The sequence below is a fragment of the Haliotis rubra genome, unplaced genomic scaffold (genome assembly GCF_003918875.1).
Source record: "Haliotis rubra isolate DU_JTF1 unplaced genomic scaffold, ASM391887v1 Scf252, whole genome shotgun sequence".
In the NCBI taxonomy this organism is placed as follows: domain Eukaryota; kingdom Metazoa; phylum Mollusca; class Gastropoda; order Lepetellida; family Haliotidae; genus Haliotis; species Haliotis rubra.
Genome location: NW_025766581.1, coordinates 780914 through 801425, shown reverse-complemented (window position 1 = coordinate 801425; position 20512 = coordinate 780914). Strand labels below are relative to the sequence as shown.

At 39.7% G+C, this 20512-nt stretch overlaps 1 protein-coding gene and 1 long non-coding RNA gene across 3 annotated transcripts; both read right to left on the bottom strand.

The window, feature by feature from the left end:
- Window positions 1–2506: 2506 nt before the first annotated feature.
- Window positions 2507–3128, bottom strand: LOC124279572. The gene is made up of 3 exons (XR_006899417.1): window positions 3072–3128; window positions 2880–2966; window positions 2507–2519 (listed from the first exon to the last, which is right to left on the bottom strand). It is a non-coding gene; the product is annotated as an uncharacterized LOC124279572 (long non-coding RNA).
- Window positions 3129–8220: 5092 nt separating this feature from the next.
- Window positions 8221–18566, bottom strand: LOC124279569. 2 transcript variants are annotated; one of them, XM_046715409.1, is made up of 5 exons: window positions 17947–18566; window positions 13515–13619; window positions 13422–13433; window positions 10368–10450; window positions 8221–10274 (listed from the first exon to the last, which is right to left on the bottom strand). In XM_046715409.1, the coding sequence occupies exons 1-5, from the start codon at window positions 18404–18406 to the stop codon at window positions 10134–10136; spliced, it is 801 nt and encodes a 266-aa protein (XP_046571365.1). In that variant the 5' UTR covers window positions 18407–18566; the 3' UTR covers window positions 8221–10133. The 2 variants fall into 2 exon arrangements, with proteins under 2 accessions (XP_046571365.1, XP_046571364.1); XM_046715408.1 differs by having other exon boundaries at window positions 13422–13434; window positions 13468–13619; window positions 17947–18565.
- Between the last annotated feature and the right edge of the window lie 1946 nt (window positions 18567–20512).

The window sequence follows — 20512 nt, the reverse complement described above, 5'->3', positions numbered from 1 at the left end:
GTTGCTGTGGTAACCATTTACTAAACCACATGATATTATTGTCAAAGCGCCACATTTTCGTAATGAATATAGAAGGACACAAACCTAGCTTCACAATCTACAGAACATTACTAAAGGACGTTTATGAGATTGAGAAATTTATAGATATCCAAATAAAAAATAAATGTACCTCCAATTTGCTGTCCACAATCTATCTTTAACACTATGAAGCAACGACATCATTCTTTGATCCACGGAACCCTTGTTAGCAAACGCAGAGAGCACAGGGAAAGTTACACGTCAATATGTAGAGGTTCAGGACAATATACAACTTATCATGCTAATGAAAGCAAATGTCACCAAGTGATACGGACCTTCTCCCCCCTGGACTTGGGGGGGGGGGGGGGAGAGAAAGAACATTCACCAGTGTGGCTGTAAGGTACATTCATCTGATGTGCAGAGAAGTCACACAGCACTAAGCAGTGCACCCAGCTTTCTGAGAGACTCTATGTCACATAACAATGTGACTGGTGTAAATATTACCTTTTGCAACTTGTACTTTGTACTCTCCCAACTTGGAGGATAAATAAAGAATATATATATGGGCACCATTTCTGCTCCACACCCTGCGAATCTGTTGCTTATGTTTACTGCCGGGGGTGCAAAATCAAAACAACCAGTAATTAGATCAAGACGTTTAACTAAAGCTTTATGTGTGCCTTTGAACTGTTACCCTTCAGTAACAGTAAAATAGCCAATTCACATTTCTACTGATTTGCCTACCTGAAATATGATCTACCATCTAATATCAGTGTTGTGGCATCTGCAAGTTGAGATACACGAAATTCCGTATTTCCAATGGTAATTCCTTTTATTTGGGGGTTAGTCCTTAATATGTGATGCTAGTATTTCTGCACATAACAGAAAAAATATACGGGGATAAGGTATCTCCCTGTCCGCAGCCGCTAGTCAGACTGAAGTAGTCAGTTACAGAACCATTTACTAGTACGATTGATTTAATGTCTTTATAGAATGTATGTATCCAATGTTTGAATGAATTTCCGAAATTAAAAAAAGAATCCATTACTTTCGAAATAAAGTTCCATTCAACTGAGTCGAATGCCTTTTCGAAATCAATTTAAAGTAAGATTCTTGGTATTTCCATGTAATCTTTATAGTCCATATTGTCGTATCTGAGGCGTGTACATTCACATGATTTGATTTACTTATTTAAATCAGCCCAGAAGAATTTATAACATTCTGCTGTGAAGCCAGAAAGGCCAGGGCTTGTGATATTTTTCAAAGGATTAAACACTTTATCGTACGTCAATTCCCAAGACTTATTGGTCATGCTTTCCAGCATATTGGAAGTCAGTTGTCCAGTTTTACCAAGTGTAGATTGTATAAACATATTATTGATATTTTTACTTTACCACATTATTTAAAAAAATCAATTCCTGCAAGTTATACAAAGTATTTGTCTAATTTTCGACCATATTTTCATGTTAACAACCGATTAGCTGTACAGCTAAAAGTAAATAAAGAATTGAACTGAATTGAGTTAAAACTATTTAAGAAAACATGTAGTCTAATCCAATACAAGCTGATCCCTTTATCAATGAACTTGGACTCTCCCAGAGTGTTAACATGGGCTGAAAGTCGACCGATTAGCACAGAACCACTCAAGCATAATTCGACGGATGGGCACTGCTGACTGTTCAAAATTCGACGGATAAGGCCGTAATCTATGAAATGCATGTGAAGACTACGTCATAGTGTTCGTAACGAGTTTTACGATTATTACCGAAGATTTACCTCTATGTACAGATACATTTGGTATAAACGCAAGTGTTAGGAGTCTACTCCCGTGGTACATTCACATTTCTCCATCTGCACGTGATCGTGGATGTCACAAGAAATCACAGGTCACACCTATTCTCACGAAATCTGCATTATGTGTAAGTTTACGTGTCCCCGCATAAAATACACTTTTGATTGACTTCACCCGTTCATTTCAAGTTTATATTTGACGGTAAGGCTTGGTAGGTACCCGAGATGGGCACGGGGTCGGTCGGGAAAAGGCAAATGTCCAACTTTTTGTCGTAATTAAGTCTTAATTAATCTAATTAAGTCATCGAGAGTGTTCCCAATGCCGTTTTGCTATAGCGAAACTACCTGCCGAGATGCATGCAAAATTTCACGAAAATCGGTCAAATAATTTAGGAAATAATCACTTTTTAGTGAGTTTTGGGTCGGTCTGGCGAAACGCTAACAATCCAACGTATTGTCGTACTTGTTATATATTATCGAGGCGAGAGGAATTGTAGCTGTAGTAGTAGCTGTTGTGTCCACGCCTGTACCTGACCCTGTACTATCTGTTGTTTCCACGTGTGTACCTGACCCTCTACTAGCTGTTGTTTCCACGTGTGTACATGACCCTGTATTAGCTGTTGTGTCCACGCCTGTACCTGACCCTCTACTAGCTGTTGTTTCCACGTGTGTACCTGACCCTGTACTATCTGTTGTGTCCACGCCTGTACCTGACCCTCTACTAGCTGTTGTTTCCACGTGTGTACATGACCCTGTATTAGCTGTTGTTTCCACGTGTGTACCTAAGTCTGTACTAGCTGCTGTTTCCACGCCTGCAGCTGACCCTGTACTAGCTGTTGTTTCCACGTGTGTACCTGCCTCTGTACTAGCTGTTGTTTCCACGTGTGTACCTGACTCTGTACTAGATGTTGTTTCCTCGTGTGTACCTGACCCTGTACTAGCTGTTGTTTCCATGTGTGTACCTGACTCTGTACTAGATGTTGTTTCCACGTGTGTACCTGACTCTGTACTAGTTCTTGTGTCCAAGTTTGTACTTGACTCTGTACTAGCTGTTGTTTCCACATGTGTACCTGACCCTGTAGTAGTTGTTGTTTCCACGTGTGTACCTGACTCTGTACTAGCTGTTGTTTCCACGCCTGTAACTGACTCTGTAGTACCTGTTGTTTCCTCGTGTGTACCTGACTCTGTACTAGCTGTTGTTTCCACATGTGTACCTGACCCTGTAGTAGCTGTTGTTTCCGCGTGTGTACCTGACTCTGCACTAGCTGTTGTTTCCACGTGTGTAACTGACTCTGTACTAGCTGTTGTTTCCACGTGTTTATTACCCACGTGGTCAACGTATGAGTACGTGCATACTAATCTCGTACGTCATACGAGTGTTGTATCGTGTTGACCTGTGTCGTAGCGACTCGACCTGAGATTCTAACGATTTGTTTGGATAACCGATGACCTCTCAATTAGGTCACGTTGTGACGGAACTACTTTTTCATTCTTAACAAACACGTTACTTCATTCATTGTAAAACTTGTATGCATTGTGGGAATGTAAACATTGCGAACGTTGCCGTGTCGCTGTTTAATTGTGAGTCGAACTGAGGCATTATATGCATCGAAAAACATAAACGCAAAGTTTCCACCAGTGATGTTAGCCAAATGAATCAAGTGCAAACTTAGAGACGGGGTGCTACGGAGTAGCTTAATGTGGGAGGCTGTACGAGGCGATGACAACTGACATGCATCGTGACGTCGGTTACCAAGGGGGCAGACGAGCAAGCACACTCCGGTGCAGTGATGACTTAGCATAACATACTATGCTGGCTGGCCGCATGGAACTATGGGTAGGAGAGTGACGAGCAAGGCGTAGCGACGTCATTACAGTGTGACGTCATGCAAAAGGTGTACTACAGAACAACATTCTTCCGCAACCTCTTTATGAAACCGGTTTCGGTTTGAAACCATAACAAAAACAAAAATACGCTTTTTCGTCAATTTAAAGCATGTAAGACGTGGGTAATAAATAAAATACCCCACTCGGTCTCACAACATACGAATTATACGAAACTCGTGACCTTCCTATGGTTTCTGACCTCGCTTTCGCTCGGTCAGATGCCATAGAGAAGACACTCGTTTCGTATAATTCGTATGTAATGAGACACCGTGTAGTATTCTCTATGTACCTGACCCTGTACTAGCTGTTGTTTCCACGTGTGTACCTGACCCTGTACTAGACGCCTGTCCTGTAATTATAATGATTACAAATGTCTTGTAATTATAACAGCTACTTATGTCCTGTAGTAATAATGACAAATGGCCTGTAATTATAACGGTTACAAATGTCCTGTCATTATAATGATGAGTAATGTCCTGTAATTATAATGACTAATTTCCTGTAATTTTAATGGTTACAAATGTCCTGTCATTATAATGATCACAAATGTCCTGTCATTATAATGATCACAAATGTCATGTAATTTTAATGGTTACTAACGTCCTGTATTTTTTATGATCATAAATGTCCTGTAATAATATGATGACTAATGTCCTGTAATTATAATGATGACTAATGTCCTGTAATTATAATGATGACTAATGTCATGTAATTATAATGATGACTAATGTCATGTAATTTTAATGATGACTAATGTCATGTAATTTTAATGTTACAAATGTCCTGTTATAATGTCCTGTAATAATAATGATGACTAATGTCCTGTAATTATAATGATGACTAATGTCCTGTAATTTTAATGGTTAAATGTCCTGTAATTTTAATGTAATTATTATGATCACAAATGTCCTGTAATTTTTAATGGTTACAAATGTCCTGTAATTATAATGATGACTAATGTCCTGTAATAATAATGATGACTAATGTCCTGTAATTTTTTTAATGATGACTAATGTCCTGTAATGATTATAAATGTAATTTTAATGGTTACTAATGTCCTGTAATTATAATGGTTACTAATGTCCTGTAATTATAATGTCTAATGTCCTGTAATGGTTACAAATGTCCTGTAATTATAATGATAATTATAATGTCTAATGTAATTTTAATGGTTACAAATGTCCTGTAATTATAATGATGACTAATGTCCTGTAATTTTAATGGTTATGATGTATTTAATGTCCTGTAATTATAATGATGACTAATGTCCTGTAATTATAATGATGACTAATGTCCTGTAATTATAATGATGACTAATGTCCTGTAATGATATGATGACTAATGTCCTGTAATTTTAATGATGACTAATGTCATGTAATTTTAATGGTTACTAATGTCCTGTATTTCTTATGATCACAAATGTCCTGTAGTTATAATGGTTACAAAAGTCCTGTAATAATATGATGACTAATGTGCTCTAATAATAATTATGACTAATGTCCTGTAATTTTAATGATGACTAATGTCCTGTAATTATAATGATTTCTAATGTCCTGTAATTATAATGGTTACAAAAGTCCCGTAATTATAATGATTACTAATGTCCTGTAATTTTAATGGTTACAAAAGTCCCGTAATTATAATGATTACTAATGTCCTGTAATTTTAATGGTTACTAATGTCCTGTATTTCTTTTAATGGTTACAAATGTCCTGTAATTGTAATGATTACAAATGAGAGTAGATATCACCAAACATTCCACACATCTAATCATCTGATATCATTCCTTGTGCTTTACATGATATCCTCTGAAATGTTTGAGATAATATTGATCAGTGACAGCCAAAGATTATGAAAACTGTGAAAATGAAAGAAATATTGAATTCCTTGGCGTCACCCTTTACCTTGGTTTTCGACATTATAACGAATACTGATCATTCTTTCATCATAGTCCTAAGACTTTATAGATTTACCGTTGAACTGAAAGTCAACAACCTTGGAATGAACAAGACAATCTACATGCAACAGCTGAAAACATGTTCATACCATTCCTACACGACGATGTAAGTTTATAAGATGACTGCTGTGGAGTATATATCTTTCTGACTAGGGGGAAGATAGGTAGCCCAGTGGTTAAAGCGTTCGTTCGTCACGCCGAAGGCCCCCTGCTCGATTCCCCACATGGGTGCAATCTGTGAAGCCCATTTCTTGCGCCCCCCGCAGTGATATTGCTGGGACATTGCTAGACCAATCACTGGTTATGACGAGATATAGGGAATACCACTATTGTGATTATGAGTTGGGTTGAACAATAGTTTAGTTATATCAAGGCAAATTACTGTGACAATATTGTGTCATAGGGGTGAGACAATTGGTTGGAGACAGGGTGATTTTTTTTTGTCTCTGAAAGCCCCAAAACATTTAACGTTTTGATGACGTCACAATGCTATGACATCGCTGCACTGCAATTCTAATGGCAGTACCGTGTTCAGAGATGCACATTTTTCATTGAAAACTAATGAAGAGTAATTTTGATGATAAATGGAATCTCACCCTCGTGTCTACTGATATCAATTATATCAACACTCGTTGATACAAGTAAAAATATCCTCGGCAGGCCTCGGATATTTGTAACTTTATCAACTCGTGTTGATATAATTGATATTAGTTCACATGATTAACACATGGGTGAGATTCTCTATATACCATTAAAACAAAGTAGGGGATATTCCATTTTGCGAGCATACCACTAGCCAATGCCAATGCATATGAGAAAAAGTAATATATAACCATACAGATGAAACATTCCCAAAGGAATTAAATAAATTGTCACACTTTCCCTTAATTTCTCTTCATCATCTCGTTCCTCCTTGGCTTCTTCATTTGCATTTTATCAATCTTGTAAATCCAATATTCCCTACTTTTGAATGGTTTATATCATGATGATGATTATGTTTGTATGAATCACTATCGCATGCTGATGATAATAGATGGCACGTCGTAAACACATGCAAAGGTTAGTCAAGTGTAAGGCTGAAACAAAACACGGACCACATTTTCAGAACATCCAATAATTACTGCAAATTAATGTGGTGGAAAAAAAGAGGACAGGAATTGCAGGAGCCTGGTCATCTCATTGCTCATGATCATTTACCAAAGCACAAGCATCACGAAAATTCCTATAGCGTTGGTTAGCTGAATAATACCATGGGTCAAGCAACGACTTAAACTGTCTAAAGAAATCATGTTTGGAACTTCAATGACCGATAACTGCCATTCCTTTTTAAACATATCCATGGCACACACGCGGAACTGTCTCTAAAATATATGCATTGCCAACTGTCTGGATAACCAAAATAAAGCCAAATATAGGATATATGATGCCAAAGTGTTCTTACCAAGATTATCAAGATGTACAAGCATGTTGTAGAGCTATTAAGGCAAGCAATGTACAGACATATTATTTATTTTACACCAATATACCATATCTCAGATCCATAAAGTAAAATAGGTTGTATTCTAGAATCAAAGAATAAATATTCGCTGGAAAAACACCAAACTTAGGAATCAAAGAGTGAAGTTGTAAAAAAGAATATTTCTTTGCTCTGATCATCAGGTTAATTACAGAGTTATTCAAATCCAGCTTATTTATACTCGTTTACAACATTCAAGAGTTTACCTTCCTCTCCAGCGGCCATTGACCCATCTCTGCGAAATATAACAGTATTTGTTTGATCAAATTTCACATCAGGCGTTAGTCATCTGATTACTCTGTAACTGTATCAAGCTGGTTTTGAATGCTCATGTGTATAGTGTATCAAAACACGAAGCCATGGCACCTAGAAGGGTGCAGCTGTCTCCTCTTAGCTCTCAGATAAAATACGAGAAATCGGTTAAAATCGGATTTGGCGTCCCTTAAAGACTCTCGAAAAAACAATACGATAAATGAGATAAGATAGTAGTTTATTATACCAAGCGAAATGTGTGCTACATGTTTACATGAAAAACATAGTGATTAATAATATCAAACAAACATTGACACTGATGGTAAAAAAAAAGTGAATAATTAATTCCGAGTTTCTAAGAATAAGAGGGGCGGTGGGGTAGGATAGTGATTAAAGCGTTCGCTCGTCCAGGGCCCGGGTTCGATTCCCCCCATGGGTACACATGGGTACAATGTGTGAAGCCCATTTTCTGGTGTCCCCCCGCCTTCATATTGCTGGCATATTGCTAAAAGCGGCGTAAAACCATATTCATTCAATAACTCCAAGGGCAAAAGGGGAGTCAAGGCATTTAGAAACGTTTCAAAATAGCAATTGACACAAATTAAGCTGATCATCGATCGATATCCCATGTTTCGCTGAAATATGTTGAACGTTTTTTTTATGTTCTGGCTAGTGAATTCTACCCTCGTTTGGAACTAATCACTGGTAATGAAGTTGATATTAATTAATAAAACGTCCCCTTGTTCTATAAATTCTAGAACAGTGCATTATTGGAGCGTTTTGGGGAATGGTAATTTTACCCTAAATGACGTATGTTAGTACACGGTATATTGTGCTGGAGGATATCAGTAATATGCGAAAAAATCACTGGCTACATGAAAATGTTGCATCTTAGCCTCTGATTTGACAAACGGTTAGACCCTCCAGTTATATAATTTTGTGTTTCTATAAAATATATGCCTGAATTTTCATCCCATGGACTGTCTAGTTGTTAAGGAAGCTTATATCATGACCCAACGTTTATCGTTACTCGTTTTGCTTACAGTAGTACGGTGCTTCAGTACCAGTAGAAGAGTATTTTAGAAAAGAGTTTCAGAGAATTTTGGCTGGGGACAGTGAGACACTGGACCGCATCTGGAATGGGAGCATATATCTGTATATGTGAACAGCCCGACGGTGAAAACTATGCTTGTATGATAAAATGATGTCCAAAAGAAAACATTTTTAACAAAACATTTTTTCAATATATTTTTAATAAAGCATTCCTTTTTGTATGAATACATGTTTAGGCGTTTCCAACGTTCCAAACCAAACGTATTCGATCGAAAAATCCGGGAACATTTGGTCAATTGCGAACAAAACACCCACTCTGCCAAAATGATGTTACATCCGGCAGCACGAAATGCATGTGCAGTTCAACTGTGTAAAACTGCTGACTCGACACGTTGGGATCAAAGCAACAAAAAGCAAACAAAGAAGTGCCACGTTTGACAGGTATTGAGGGAGAGAGAATCGTTGGAGTGGTCCAACAGGGAGCAACGCACACCGACGTCGCTAGAAGGTGAGGATGCGCGCGTATAACCGTCATCAGGTTAATGCAGCGGTTGTGTCAAACAGGTTGGACAAGAGACAGGCCGAGAAGCGGGAGACCAAGGGTGACCACGCCTATTGAAGACCGTCTCATCCTGGTACTTCATCTCCGGAACCGCTTCATCACGGCCACGATAACGGCAAGGACGGCACTGCAACACGTGATCAGTCGACAGACCGTGTACAAGAGACTGCAGGCTCATGGTATCCGAGCACGTCGCTCCTATCGCGGAGCGTTCCTGACACCCCAACAGCGAGCCAACAGACTGGTGTGGGCCAGGTGACTTTGACGTTGGCATCGGCGTGACTGGGCACGGGTCATGTTTTCCTACAAGTGCAGAATTTGCATCTTCAGGAACGATGCTCGGCAGCGTGTGTACCGAAGAATTTGTGAACGTTTGGCCATTCGGAGGCGGAGGTTTAATGGTTTAGGGTGGAAATTGCGGTGACACCAAAACAAGGCTCGTCGTTTTTCTAGGAAACCTGAATGCACAGCGTTATCGAGATGAAATTTTACAACCAGTTGTGGAGCCATTCATCCAACAACAGCCTCGTGGAATCATTTTCCAGCACAATAATGCGAGGCCACATACGGCAAGGCTGACTCAGAACTTCCTCGCCATCGCCAACATTCAGGTTGTATAAAAGGCAAACAATATGGATGACAACTTCTTCTTTCTTGTATGTCACAACGTTTCTGGGCTATTCATTGCCCCTTCGTCAGGGGCACAATTCACCTGACGAAGGGGCAAGGAATAGCTGTGGCATACAATAAAGAAGAAGTTGTCATAATATTTGCCTTTTATTTAAGACGTGTGTTGTGACATTTTCCCCACTTGCCTCGTCATATGTGTTTGAATGAAATTGTCATTTTGGATCCCTCGCGTCTTTACAGGCCTGTCCGAATGATTGTAAAAGATTGATTGAAATAATTTTTTGTACACGCGTTAGAGAAATATTTCTAAAATGAAATATACCAATCTTAAATTTCTGTATCGTTTTGCTTTTCTTTAATGTCAATTCAAACACGTGGTATCGTTTCTTTTGGACATTATTTTACTTAATGTAATGATATGAAGATACTGCAAAATACAGAACTTCGTCGTGTCTTTTTTATGGGTATTAGTAAACAAACGATTTGACTTTATCTATTTCCTGCAATGAAGGAACGGTCTTTTGGAAATTTGGCAGCTTCCGGTAGCGCCCCTTCCCATCCTCGGGTGACCTCGAACTCTCCGGATCGTCTTTAATGCAAGTCGAAATCTGAAAATATACATACAAATCAATTCGGTAAAACAATTCGAACATAAATATAGTATACTCTGCAAGAAAAGTCATCATTAGTTTGATCCTCACCTGATGTCGTTTTCTGTAGATGAGAAAGAGAATGGCACATGCTATCAGCACCAGAGCGGGATACAGGAGCTTCTTGAGCCAACCTATGACAGCGTGCAAAGTGAAAACTCTAATGAGAAATATGTAAAGGAAACTTTGTACCAGCTCGTACACTGCAGCTGGTCCTGACATTTACTTGTGATGATACTTCCGGTTGATAATACCGCGATCACCGGTGCGTGTCATGGGTGAAGCTTTATGGAACGGTCGATATGATGTATTTTGTTGCAATCGACCGCTTTGAAACTTAAAGAAATATCTCTTAATTATCTCTTTGGATTAATTTTCATTTTAACAACTGTACCTTTGTGTTAAATATTAAGTAAGGAATATGGACTATTATTTTATCATCTAATGGAGTTTGTTATCGGTGCAATAAAGCAATCTGATAAACTTGGTATCCAAATCTGATAACGATGCAAATTACGCCAATCCACGAACTATACTGAGAGGCGTTAAAAACGCATATTGGATTTTCTACTCTAAGTCCGTTTTAGAGATGTTGCTGTTTCCAAAACTACAATATGGTGAAAACATATGGTTAAGAAATGCACAGCTCTGATGTTTAGGTTCGAATCCCACGTTTTCAAATCACAGGCACGTGAAATCTCAAACGCACCCAAGAGCATGTGCGATGACAATGCAGTTGGATGAACAGAAAACCATGGTGCACGTGCAATGTGCACACTCAGCTCCCATAAAAGCACAGGTTGAGAAATGGCTTTCATTCACATTCACGATGCCACGGTTGACCAACGCCCAAAGGAACCAAGCAATTGGAATGCTGCATGCTGGCCAAACACAGAGAGATGTTGCTAATCACTTCCACGTCCACCAGACGACCATTTCGAGGCTACAGCAACGTCATAGGGCAACGCCAAATGTCCAAGACCATCCATGTCCGGGAGCGCCTCGTGTGACGTCACAAAGGCAAGATCGGTACATCGTCGTTAGTCATCTTCGGAATCGCTTCAGGTCTGCACGAGAGACTGCAAATGCCACGATAGGAACGAGAGGACGTTCCATCAGTGACCGGACAGTACGCCGTCGCCTTGCTGCACGTCACATCCGATGTCGTCGACCCTATCGTGGACAGATCCTCACCCATGCACATCGCCTAAATCGTCAACGTTGGGCAGCTGCTGGAGGCTATCTTGGTGCTAGACAGTGGCGAGATGTCATCTTCACAGATGAATCACGTTTCAACGTCAGTTTCCCTGATGGTCGGCTACGTGTCTATCGCTGTAATCATGAACGTTTTGCTCAGCCTTGTGTCATTGAGCGTGATCGCTTTGGTGGTGGTGGAGAAAATTAACGTCAACTTCCGCTCTGACTTGGTTGTTCTTCAAGGGAACCTCAACGCCCGACGGTACATTGACAACGTGTTGCAACCAGTGCTTCTGCCATTGATGGGTCGACACGGACGACATCGCCTCGTGTTCCAACACGACAATGCCAGGCCACATACGGCTAAGATAACACAGGACTGTTTGCATCAGAACAATGTGGATGTCTTGAACTGGCCCTCGCGATCATCCGGTTTTAATCCGATCGAACATTTGTGGGATGAACTTGGGCGCCGTGTGAGACGTCAGTTGAATCCTCCCCAAAGTGTAGCTGAGTGACACAAGCTTTGCAGTTTCACTGGAGAGCCGTTCCACAAGCTTTGATTCGGAGATTGTGCTTGTCAATGCCTGGCAGACTCCGGGCTTGCATGGCTGCCCAAGGAGGACACACACAGTATTGAAATGTGTCATCTGACAGTTGTGTGTTCTCATACCACTTGTTTTGGAGATGCTCGCAAAGACATTGTTGCATCCGTAATCCTCTGTAAACACTGCAGTATTGCTTACAAGTCATCACCATGCCTTTTCCTCTACCGCCATATGTAATTTTTTGACATATGAGAAATATATCTGACATTTCTTCCTCATATGCGTTTTTATTGCCTCTCAGTATATTTTTACAAAACTCCATACACGCCATGCGAATCCTAAAACGTTTAACATTTCATTGATGACGTCGTCACGAGTTTACATTGTTAGTAAACAAACATGGCTGCCCCCATTCTCAAAATTGGTGATTCTGTAAGAATTGATGACTGAGGTTCTTGAGTCGTTACTGCAGTAATTGACTTTGGACAACATGAAACGGAGTTCTTCGTTCACATTGAAGGTACGGATTATGAGGCACGACTGAAAGGCAATCGTCTAAGAAACGTACCAACCAAGGATTTCGATCTATAGATCACAATGCAGACGACGAATCGATTCCGTCAGGTATCAGAAACTGATATTGATGAGGTGATTACCCGCAATGAAAATAGAAACACTGCCAGGAAAACCCTGCCCGGTTTTGTTGTTCCTTTTAGACAGAAAGATATCATTTTAAGCATGAGTTTTGTTTGCACTGTATTAGTCACAACCATACGCCGCCGTCATGAACGACCTTCACCTTGCTGTACCGCTAAGTATTCTTACGCGAATGCTCGATTCTCTTCATATAAATTCACGTACGATTTGCTTCTTTTTTTAGAGTAATTTTAATAATGACATTATATGATCAAGAGATTATTAACCTCGTGTGTTTCCGTATCATTTATATCATATATTAGGAATAAAAAATTATGTATTATGCTCGCCATAGGCTCGCATAATACAATTTTTATTCCTAATATATATTAATAATAGGGAAACACACGAGGTTATAATCTCTATGTATTACTGACACTATTCAATACATTAAAAATCTAAAACCTTATTATGCTGTACATGTAATTGGAACTTGAAACGTTGTTGCAGTCACAATTGTCTTTGAGCATTTCTGGTGACCCTCGCCGTGATGTAGCTGGAATATTGCTAAAAGCGGCGTAAAACCAAACTCAGTCAGTCAGTCAGTCTTTGAGTGTCTGCTTGTTTTGCAATGTTATTTTTGATGTAATTATGGAGATAGATTGTGGAAAATTGTCAATACCAAAGCGTTGTTAAATAATAACACCTGTGAAAATAAAGATACCTGTTATGTCCGCTTTGGGGGGTTCAGTCGAGCCGTTTGTTGCGACTTTTGTGTGATTCGCTGGCGGCGGTGTTGTCGGAACTGCTGCCGGGCCTGTTGTCTGATTCGCTGGCGGCGGTGTTGTCGGAACTGCTGCCGGGCCTGTCGGGTGTGTTGTCGGGGTTACTGTTGTAATCGCGTCCAAAAAATTAGTGGGCCCTGAAATATCAAAGACAGGATTAAGGGACTTTTTTTTCTGTCTTCTGTTCGTTTCTATCCAGGGCGCCACCTCTACATCGAGATTTAAATCCTATCGGGTTTCAGACATATTAATTTCAATATGTTGGATACTAACATAAATGATGTCGTTGGTACTTATTCTAACTATTCCCGGTTTTCACGTAGGCTAGTTCGTACTTGTGTGCCAAAGCTGGTCCTATTGTATCAAATACATTGTACATTTTTATGTGGACATTCAAAGAGCTCCGATCTGATCACACATCGAAATTATTCGGCTTTCTTTGCAACAAAATGTTTGTCTAGTCTGTATCCAGTTTATTTATGATTTCGGTATTTTAAAGCGACAAAACCCTTGTAGGACGTAAATTTTTATTACAATTTACCGCAGTGTTATTACAATTTACCGCAATATTATAACAATTTGCCGCAGTGTTATTACAATTTGCCGCAGTGTTATTACAATTTACCGCAGTGTTATTACAATTTACCGCGTTATCACAATTTACCGCAGTGTTATTACAATTTACCGCGTTATCACAATTTACCGCAGTGTTATTACAATTTACCGCAGTGTTATTACAATTTACCACAGTGTTATTACAATTTACCGCAGTGTTATTACATTTTACCGCAGTGTTATTACAATTTACCGCAGTGTTATTACAATTTACTGCAGTGTTATTACAATTTACCACAGTGTTATTACATTTTAATGCAGTGTTATTACAATTTACCGCAGTGTTATTACAATTTGCCGCAGTGTTATTACAATTTACCTCAGTGTTATTACAATTTACCACAGTGTTATTACAATTTACCGCAGTGTTATTACAATTTGCCGCAGTGTTATTACAATTTACCACCGTGTTATTACAATTTACCGCAGTGTTATTACAATTTGCCGCAGTGTTATCACAATTTGAGAAAGTGCTATTGCAATTTACCGCGTTATCACAATTTACTTCAGTGTTATTACAATTTACCGCAGTGTTATTACAATTTACCGCAGTGTTATTACAATTTACCACAGTGTTATTACAATTTACCGCAGTGTTATTACAATTTGCCGCAGTGTTATTACAATTTACCAGTGTTATTACAATTTACCGCAGTGTTATTACAATTTGCCGCAGTGTTATTACAATTTACCGCAATATTATAACAATTTGCCGCAGTGTTATTACAATTTGCCGCAGTGTTATTACAATTTACCACAGTGTTATCACAATTGACCGCAGTGCTATTGCAATTTACCGCGTTATCACAATTTACTTCAGTGTTATTACAATTTGCCGCAGTGTTATTACAATTTACCACAATATTATAACATTTGCCGCAGTGTTATTACAATTTGCCGCAGTGTTATTACAATTTACCGCAGTGTTATCACAATTGACCGCAGTGCTATTGCAATTTACCGCGTTATCACAATTTACTTCAGTGTTATTACAATTTACCGCAGTGTTATTACAATTGACCGCAGTGTTATTACAATTTACCGCGTTATCACAATTTACGTCGTAACACACCCTCTCCATATCAACAAGCAAGAACTTCTGAAACAGAGAACGATTCCGACTTTATCATAGTATGTGTTTATGAATCACTATCACATGTAAAGATAAGTCAGTTGTTCACCTGAAGAGGGACATTTTGCCAGGAATCATTTCAGTAACTGATGCAGGGGTTGAAAAATACCATTGCCCGACGCTCGGGCCGAGTGGAAATCTCCGGTCGGTCAAGTTAATATCCAAATTAAACTTTACCGTGGAACAGTAGTGCCAAACTATTGAAATGTTTTGATTTATGTATATTGATGATGAAATACAAATGCAATTCCTACCAACTGATAAAGATTATTTGCAAAAGAAACCAAATTATTAATTGTGGTCAAGTGAAATTAATATTTGGTCAAGTGGATTTTGAAAGTTTACTGGACCTGTGTCCAGTGGAGTTTTGAAAAAAAACTTCAACCCCTGCTGATGCATCAAATTTGGAACCTTCCCACATGGTTCCTATAAACTCTTTTGAATCTCTCCTGAGGCCTTTAAAGGTCTAACATTGATCAAACATTTACTGACAAAGATTGGTATGGCTCAGGTTAAAGTCTTCGGAGAAAGAACATGCTTGGTTGCACCTCAAAGACCAATGACTGCACTATTTGAAGATTAATCTGTGCTAAGGGACAGTTGACTAATGGAAAGTTGATGTCAATCCCCTTGTTCTTTAAGGCTTGAGTAATGTTCTCACTTCAAATCTTTATGCAGAGAACCCGTAAAGATCCGGGTTAGATTTGGTCTTACTTGCCGTAAGAGGCGACTAACGGGATCGGGTGGTCAGGCTCACTGACTTGGTTCACACATGTCATCGTATCCCAGCTGTGTATATCGATGCTCATGATGTTGATCACTGGATTGTCTGGTCCAGACGCGATCGTTTGCAGAATTATTGCTGAGTGTTGCGTTAAACCACAAACGAAACTTTTGCAAAGGCAAATGTGTGAAACGTATGAGACGGTTCCGTTGGCCTCTGTCATCTAAAGATGGGGGCGGTGGGGTAGCCAAGTGGTTAAAGTGTTCGCTCGCCAAATGAATGCATAGTTTATATCAAATAAAAACAAGTTGAAGTACGTTTCAGACTCTTTTAAAACTGACAAGAAAAATAAAACCCAGATAAAGTAAACAGTTAAAACATACACTATATGAAACTGCAAGTCTGCACTCAAACATCCTGTATTTTGCGCTGCGCATTTATCAACGGATGTCAATGACTAAACTATCGATAGTCGCACATACTATGATTGCATTGATATTTTTGTTTCTTGTATCGATTAGTAGCTATCGGTGACTCAACAACTTCAATCCATCGATAGTTCGATGCGGGCGGGCGGGCGGGCGGACAACTACGGACGGACGGAAACCGATTTAAGTACTTGGGTTATTTTTATCGAAGCATCTCAATCCTTACGTGCATTCTGATTGTTTTGTCGTATTTTCGATAATAACATTCACCAATGGGGGACGAATCTTCTTGCAGTTAACGGAACGGTGTGACAGGTAACGAATGCTCCTTGTTCATGTTGTTGTGTCTGTAAACTGTTCGCGCTTACTCTTATAGTTGCACTGCGAGAATAGAAACACGACCCGTGTTGTTCATGTTGTTGTGTCTGTCTGTAAACTGTTCGCGCTTCACTCTGTACAGTTAAGTTGCACTGAGAATAGAAACACGACCCGTGTTGTTCATGTTGTTGTGTCTGTAAACTGTTCGCGCTTACTCTTATAGTTGTACTGCGAGAATAGAAACACGACCCGTGTTGTTCATGTTGTTGTGTCTGTAAACTGTTCTCGCTTACTCTTATAGTTGTACTGCGAGAATAGAAACACGACTCGCCTTGTTCATGTTGTTGTGTCTGTAAACTGTTCTCGCTTACTCTTATAGTTGCACTGCGAGAATAGAAACACCACTCGCGTTGTTCATGTTGTTGTGTCTGTAAACTGTTCTCGCTTACTCTTATAGTTGCACTGCGAGAATAGAAACACGACTCGCGTTGTTCCAACAGCACCACAAGTGTTTCACACAGCACAGGTTTAAAAAGTAAATTCTATATGATAAAGTTGATAACATATCATGTTTATAGAAACATTGGTATACATTTTATTACACATAATTACTGGCCATTTATTACCATAGACAGAGGACGTGCTGATCATTCATAGATAGGACCGTTATTAGGAAACGTTTTGCTGAATAACATTTGTAGATATTATAAGCACTGTCAGACAAAAAACAAACAATGACTTCACCTTTGTGTCATGATGGTTATCTGTTTGGCACAGATATACTGAGGGGAAAAAAATAAGGGATCACATGAAAGCACAAGTGTTCCTTATTTTTTTTCCTCAGTATATTATTTCACGATGTGTTCCCAAACATTCAAAACGCATGAGACCCGTGAACATCCGGGTTAGAATATTGATCTTCAGTAACCCATGCTTGTCGTACGAGGCGACTAACGGGATCGGGTGGTCAGGCGCGCTGACTTGGTTGACATATGTCATCGGTTCCCAATTGCGCAGATCGATGCTCGTGTTGTTGATCACTGGATTGTCTTGTCCAGGCTCAAATATTTACAGACCGCCGCCATATAGCTGGAATATTGCTGAGTGAGGCGTACAACTAAACTCACTCACTCAAAACGCATGGAGACAATGAAAGGATAGCACGATATCGCACCAGGGTCAATTGTGTCAGCGATTCGTAATGTTAAAAATATCTCAGCTTTAGTTATGTTCTCTATCAATCTTACCTGTCAGATATAGAATAAGAAGCAAGCGGCACACCTCATAAGGTCCATTCGCGGAACAGGATGATTCACACTTTTGACCCTGCAGGTGTTTCCTGACCTGAGGACTCAAGTTCAACATGTTCAGTACATTACAAACATCGAGATTGGTGTTCAACATTTGCTTGGTTTCCTCGGCTGTTGCCAGCACCTTAGAAACCTCTGAAGTGCGACATAATCTGTCTACCTCATTTTGATATAGGACACAGATGTCCGGCACGTTTGTCACTTTTGTTTCCTTTACACACTTTTGGAACAGCGACTCATTGACAAATGCTTCATTTGGTGGGTATCCACAGGTTCCCGAATGACTTTTCAGAGCTTCGACATATCCTAGCGGCTGATCTTCAGCATTTCCTAGTGTCAGCACGGATACGACCAATGTTGCACAAAATACCCAGTGTATCTTGTCCGCCATTTTCATGCACAAGAATATAACAGCCGATAACAACCCAACCCGGATTTGAAATGGGAGGCGCTGCTTTATTTGTATTTCTTACCCAGTGGCGAGGTATCATTGCCCGCCATCTCGATAAAGCGCATGTGTATCCGGGTATTTACTTTTCCAACAAAGCTTGTTTTTTTGGGCTATAAACTGCCTGAAGGCTGTATTTATTACTGCATGTGTAGAGCACAGCGAACAACATGACAAACAAAAAGACTGCAGTCATCCAAGGACTTGGTGCATTATATTTGACTGGGTACGCACTAGGGGTTAAAATAAAATATCAATTGGATTGTCATCTATCCATATCACGGGGTTCGAGGACATGTCATCTATCCAAGTCACGAGGTTCGAAGACGTGTCATCTATCCATGTCACGGTACTCCGTGTTCGAAGACTTTTTATCTATGTGTGTCACGGTGTTCGAAGACATGTCATCTATCCATGTCACGGTGTCTGAAGACTTTTTATCTATGCGTGTCACGAGGTTCGAAGACATTTCATCTATCCATGTCACGGTGTTCTAAGACATTTCATCTATGCGTGTCACGGTGTTCGAAGACATGTCATCTATCCATGTTACGAGGTTCGAAGACATGTCAGCTATCCATGTCACGGTGTTCTAAGACATTTCATCTATCAATGTCACAGTGTTCGAAGACATTTCATCTATCCATATCACGAGGTTCGAAGACATTTCATCTATCCATATCATGAGGTTCGGACATGCCATCTATCCGTGTCATGGTGTTTGAAGACATTTCATTTGTCCATGTCCCTTCCGTGCCACCATCCTTTTCCATCGTCTTTCACGAACAAAAACCCAGCAGTATACTGGCGACACCGGAGGACATTTGTGCAGTGTCAAGATAGCTGACCCGTTTAAAACAGGCCCGATCTTTATATCGCTCATACCAATACAACACACACACACACATTTTCACATAGTGTCAGGACATGTATTTGCATCCCGTCATCACATGGCAATCGCTCAGAGGAATCTAACTTGCAGCTTTGCTTAATTTCCTATGCTGGATTGTCACAGGTGGTACATCTTAAAACAAGACAGCGACATGAGTGTGAGCTACGGTAAGTGGCGTTTGTCCGGTTTACAATACAGTGTAGCTCATCATCGTCTTCCTTTTGATGATGTTGTTGATGATGATGTTGATGCTACTGCTGTTGATGTTGTTGATGATGGTAAGGCTGATGATGACAATAATGATGCTGTTGATATTGTTGCTGATACTGCTGATGCTCTTCATGTTGATGGTGTAGATGTCGAGGATGACGAAGTTCATGATTATGCCATACGTGACAAGTTTCGGGTGCAGCTGTTTTAAGTGTGCATGTTTTTGTTTATTTCTATGCATATTTCCAGGACTGCAGGGTGATAGCTGTAGTTATAAGTATAAAGCTTACTGTGTGGTGTAGCAGGGAGTTGGTCCTGAAATATCGTAGGGTAGGATATACCAGAAATGAATATCAGTACGTTGAAAACACATGGAATTAAACGTCTTTAAGGAACTAGAGACAAACAGACTCGTTTATCTAAACGTTCACTTGGCAAGCGAATAGTCAGGCTACATTAAATCAGAACATGACAGCTACACTCTTTATTAGGGCTCCTTTGCCTTTAGGCAGGAGACCTATTGTAATCGTTCGTGTTTTTATTATTATTATTATTATTATTATTATTTATTCTTCCGCCGTATTTTGTAACAGAGCTACAGAGAGCACCGCTGGACAGAATGCCTTGACAAAAATCACCCAGATGCCCACCGAGGTGTAGATATCGCGCTTTAAAATCTCTAGGCTGTAGGCCCAATAGCAAAGGGCAGATAATTCAAAATTAATTCAAAAATTTCAATTTCAAATGCAAATATCTCCGTAACTAATGCTCCAATGTGTGCCAAAGTTCTTGAGCAGATGCGCAATCAAAATGCCTACAATTTCGCCTGGACGGCTCAAGTCGTTAAAATGCACCGTTTGGCCGCTATGTTGAATTGAAGTTTTTGGTGATGTTTTTCAGCAGAATGCTGACTGCATACCTCCCAAAATGTGCTGCACTAAAACTACAAGGGC

Coding starts and splice junctions, on each gene's coding strand:
- LOC124279569 (XM_046715408.1), bottom strand. CDS start 18,406: ATGAAAATGGCGGACAAGATACACTGGGTATTTTGTGCAACATTGGTC. Junction 13,620..17,946: donor TCTTATTCTATATCTGACAG/GTAAGATTGATA, acceptor TTGATATTTCAG/GGCCCACTAATTTTTTGGAC. Junction 10,275..10,367: donor TCTACAGAAAACGACATCAG/GTGAGGATCAAA, acceptor GTATATTTTCAG/ATTTCGACTTGCATTAAAGA.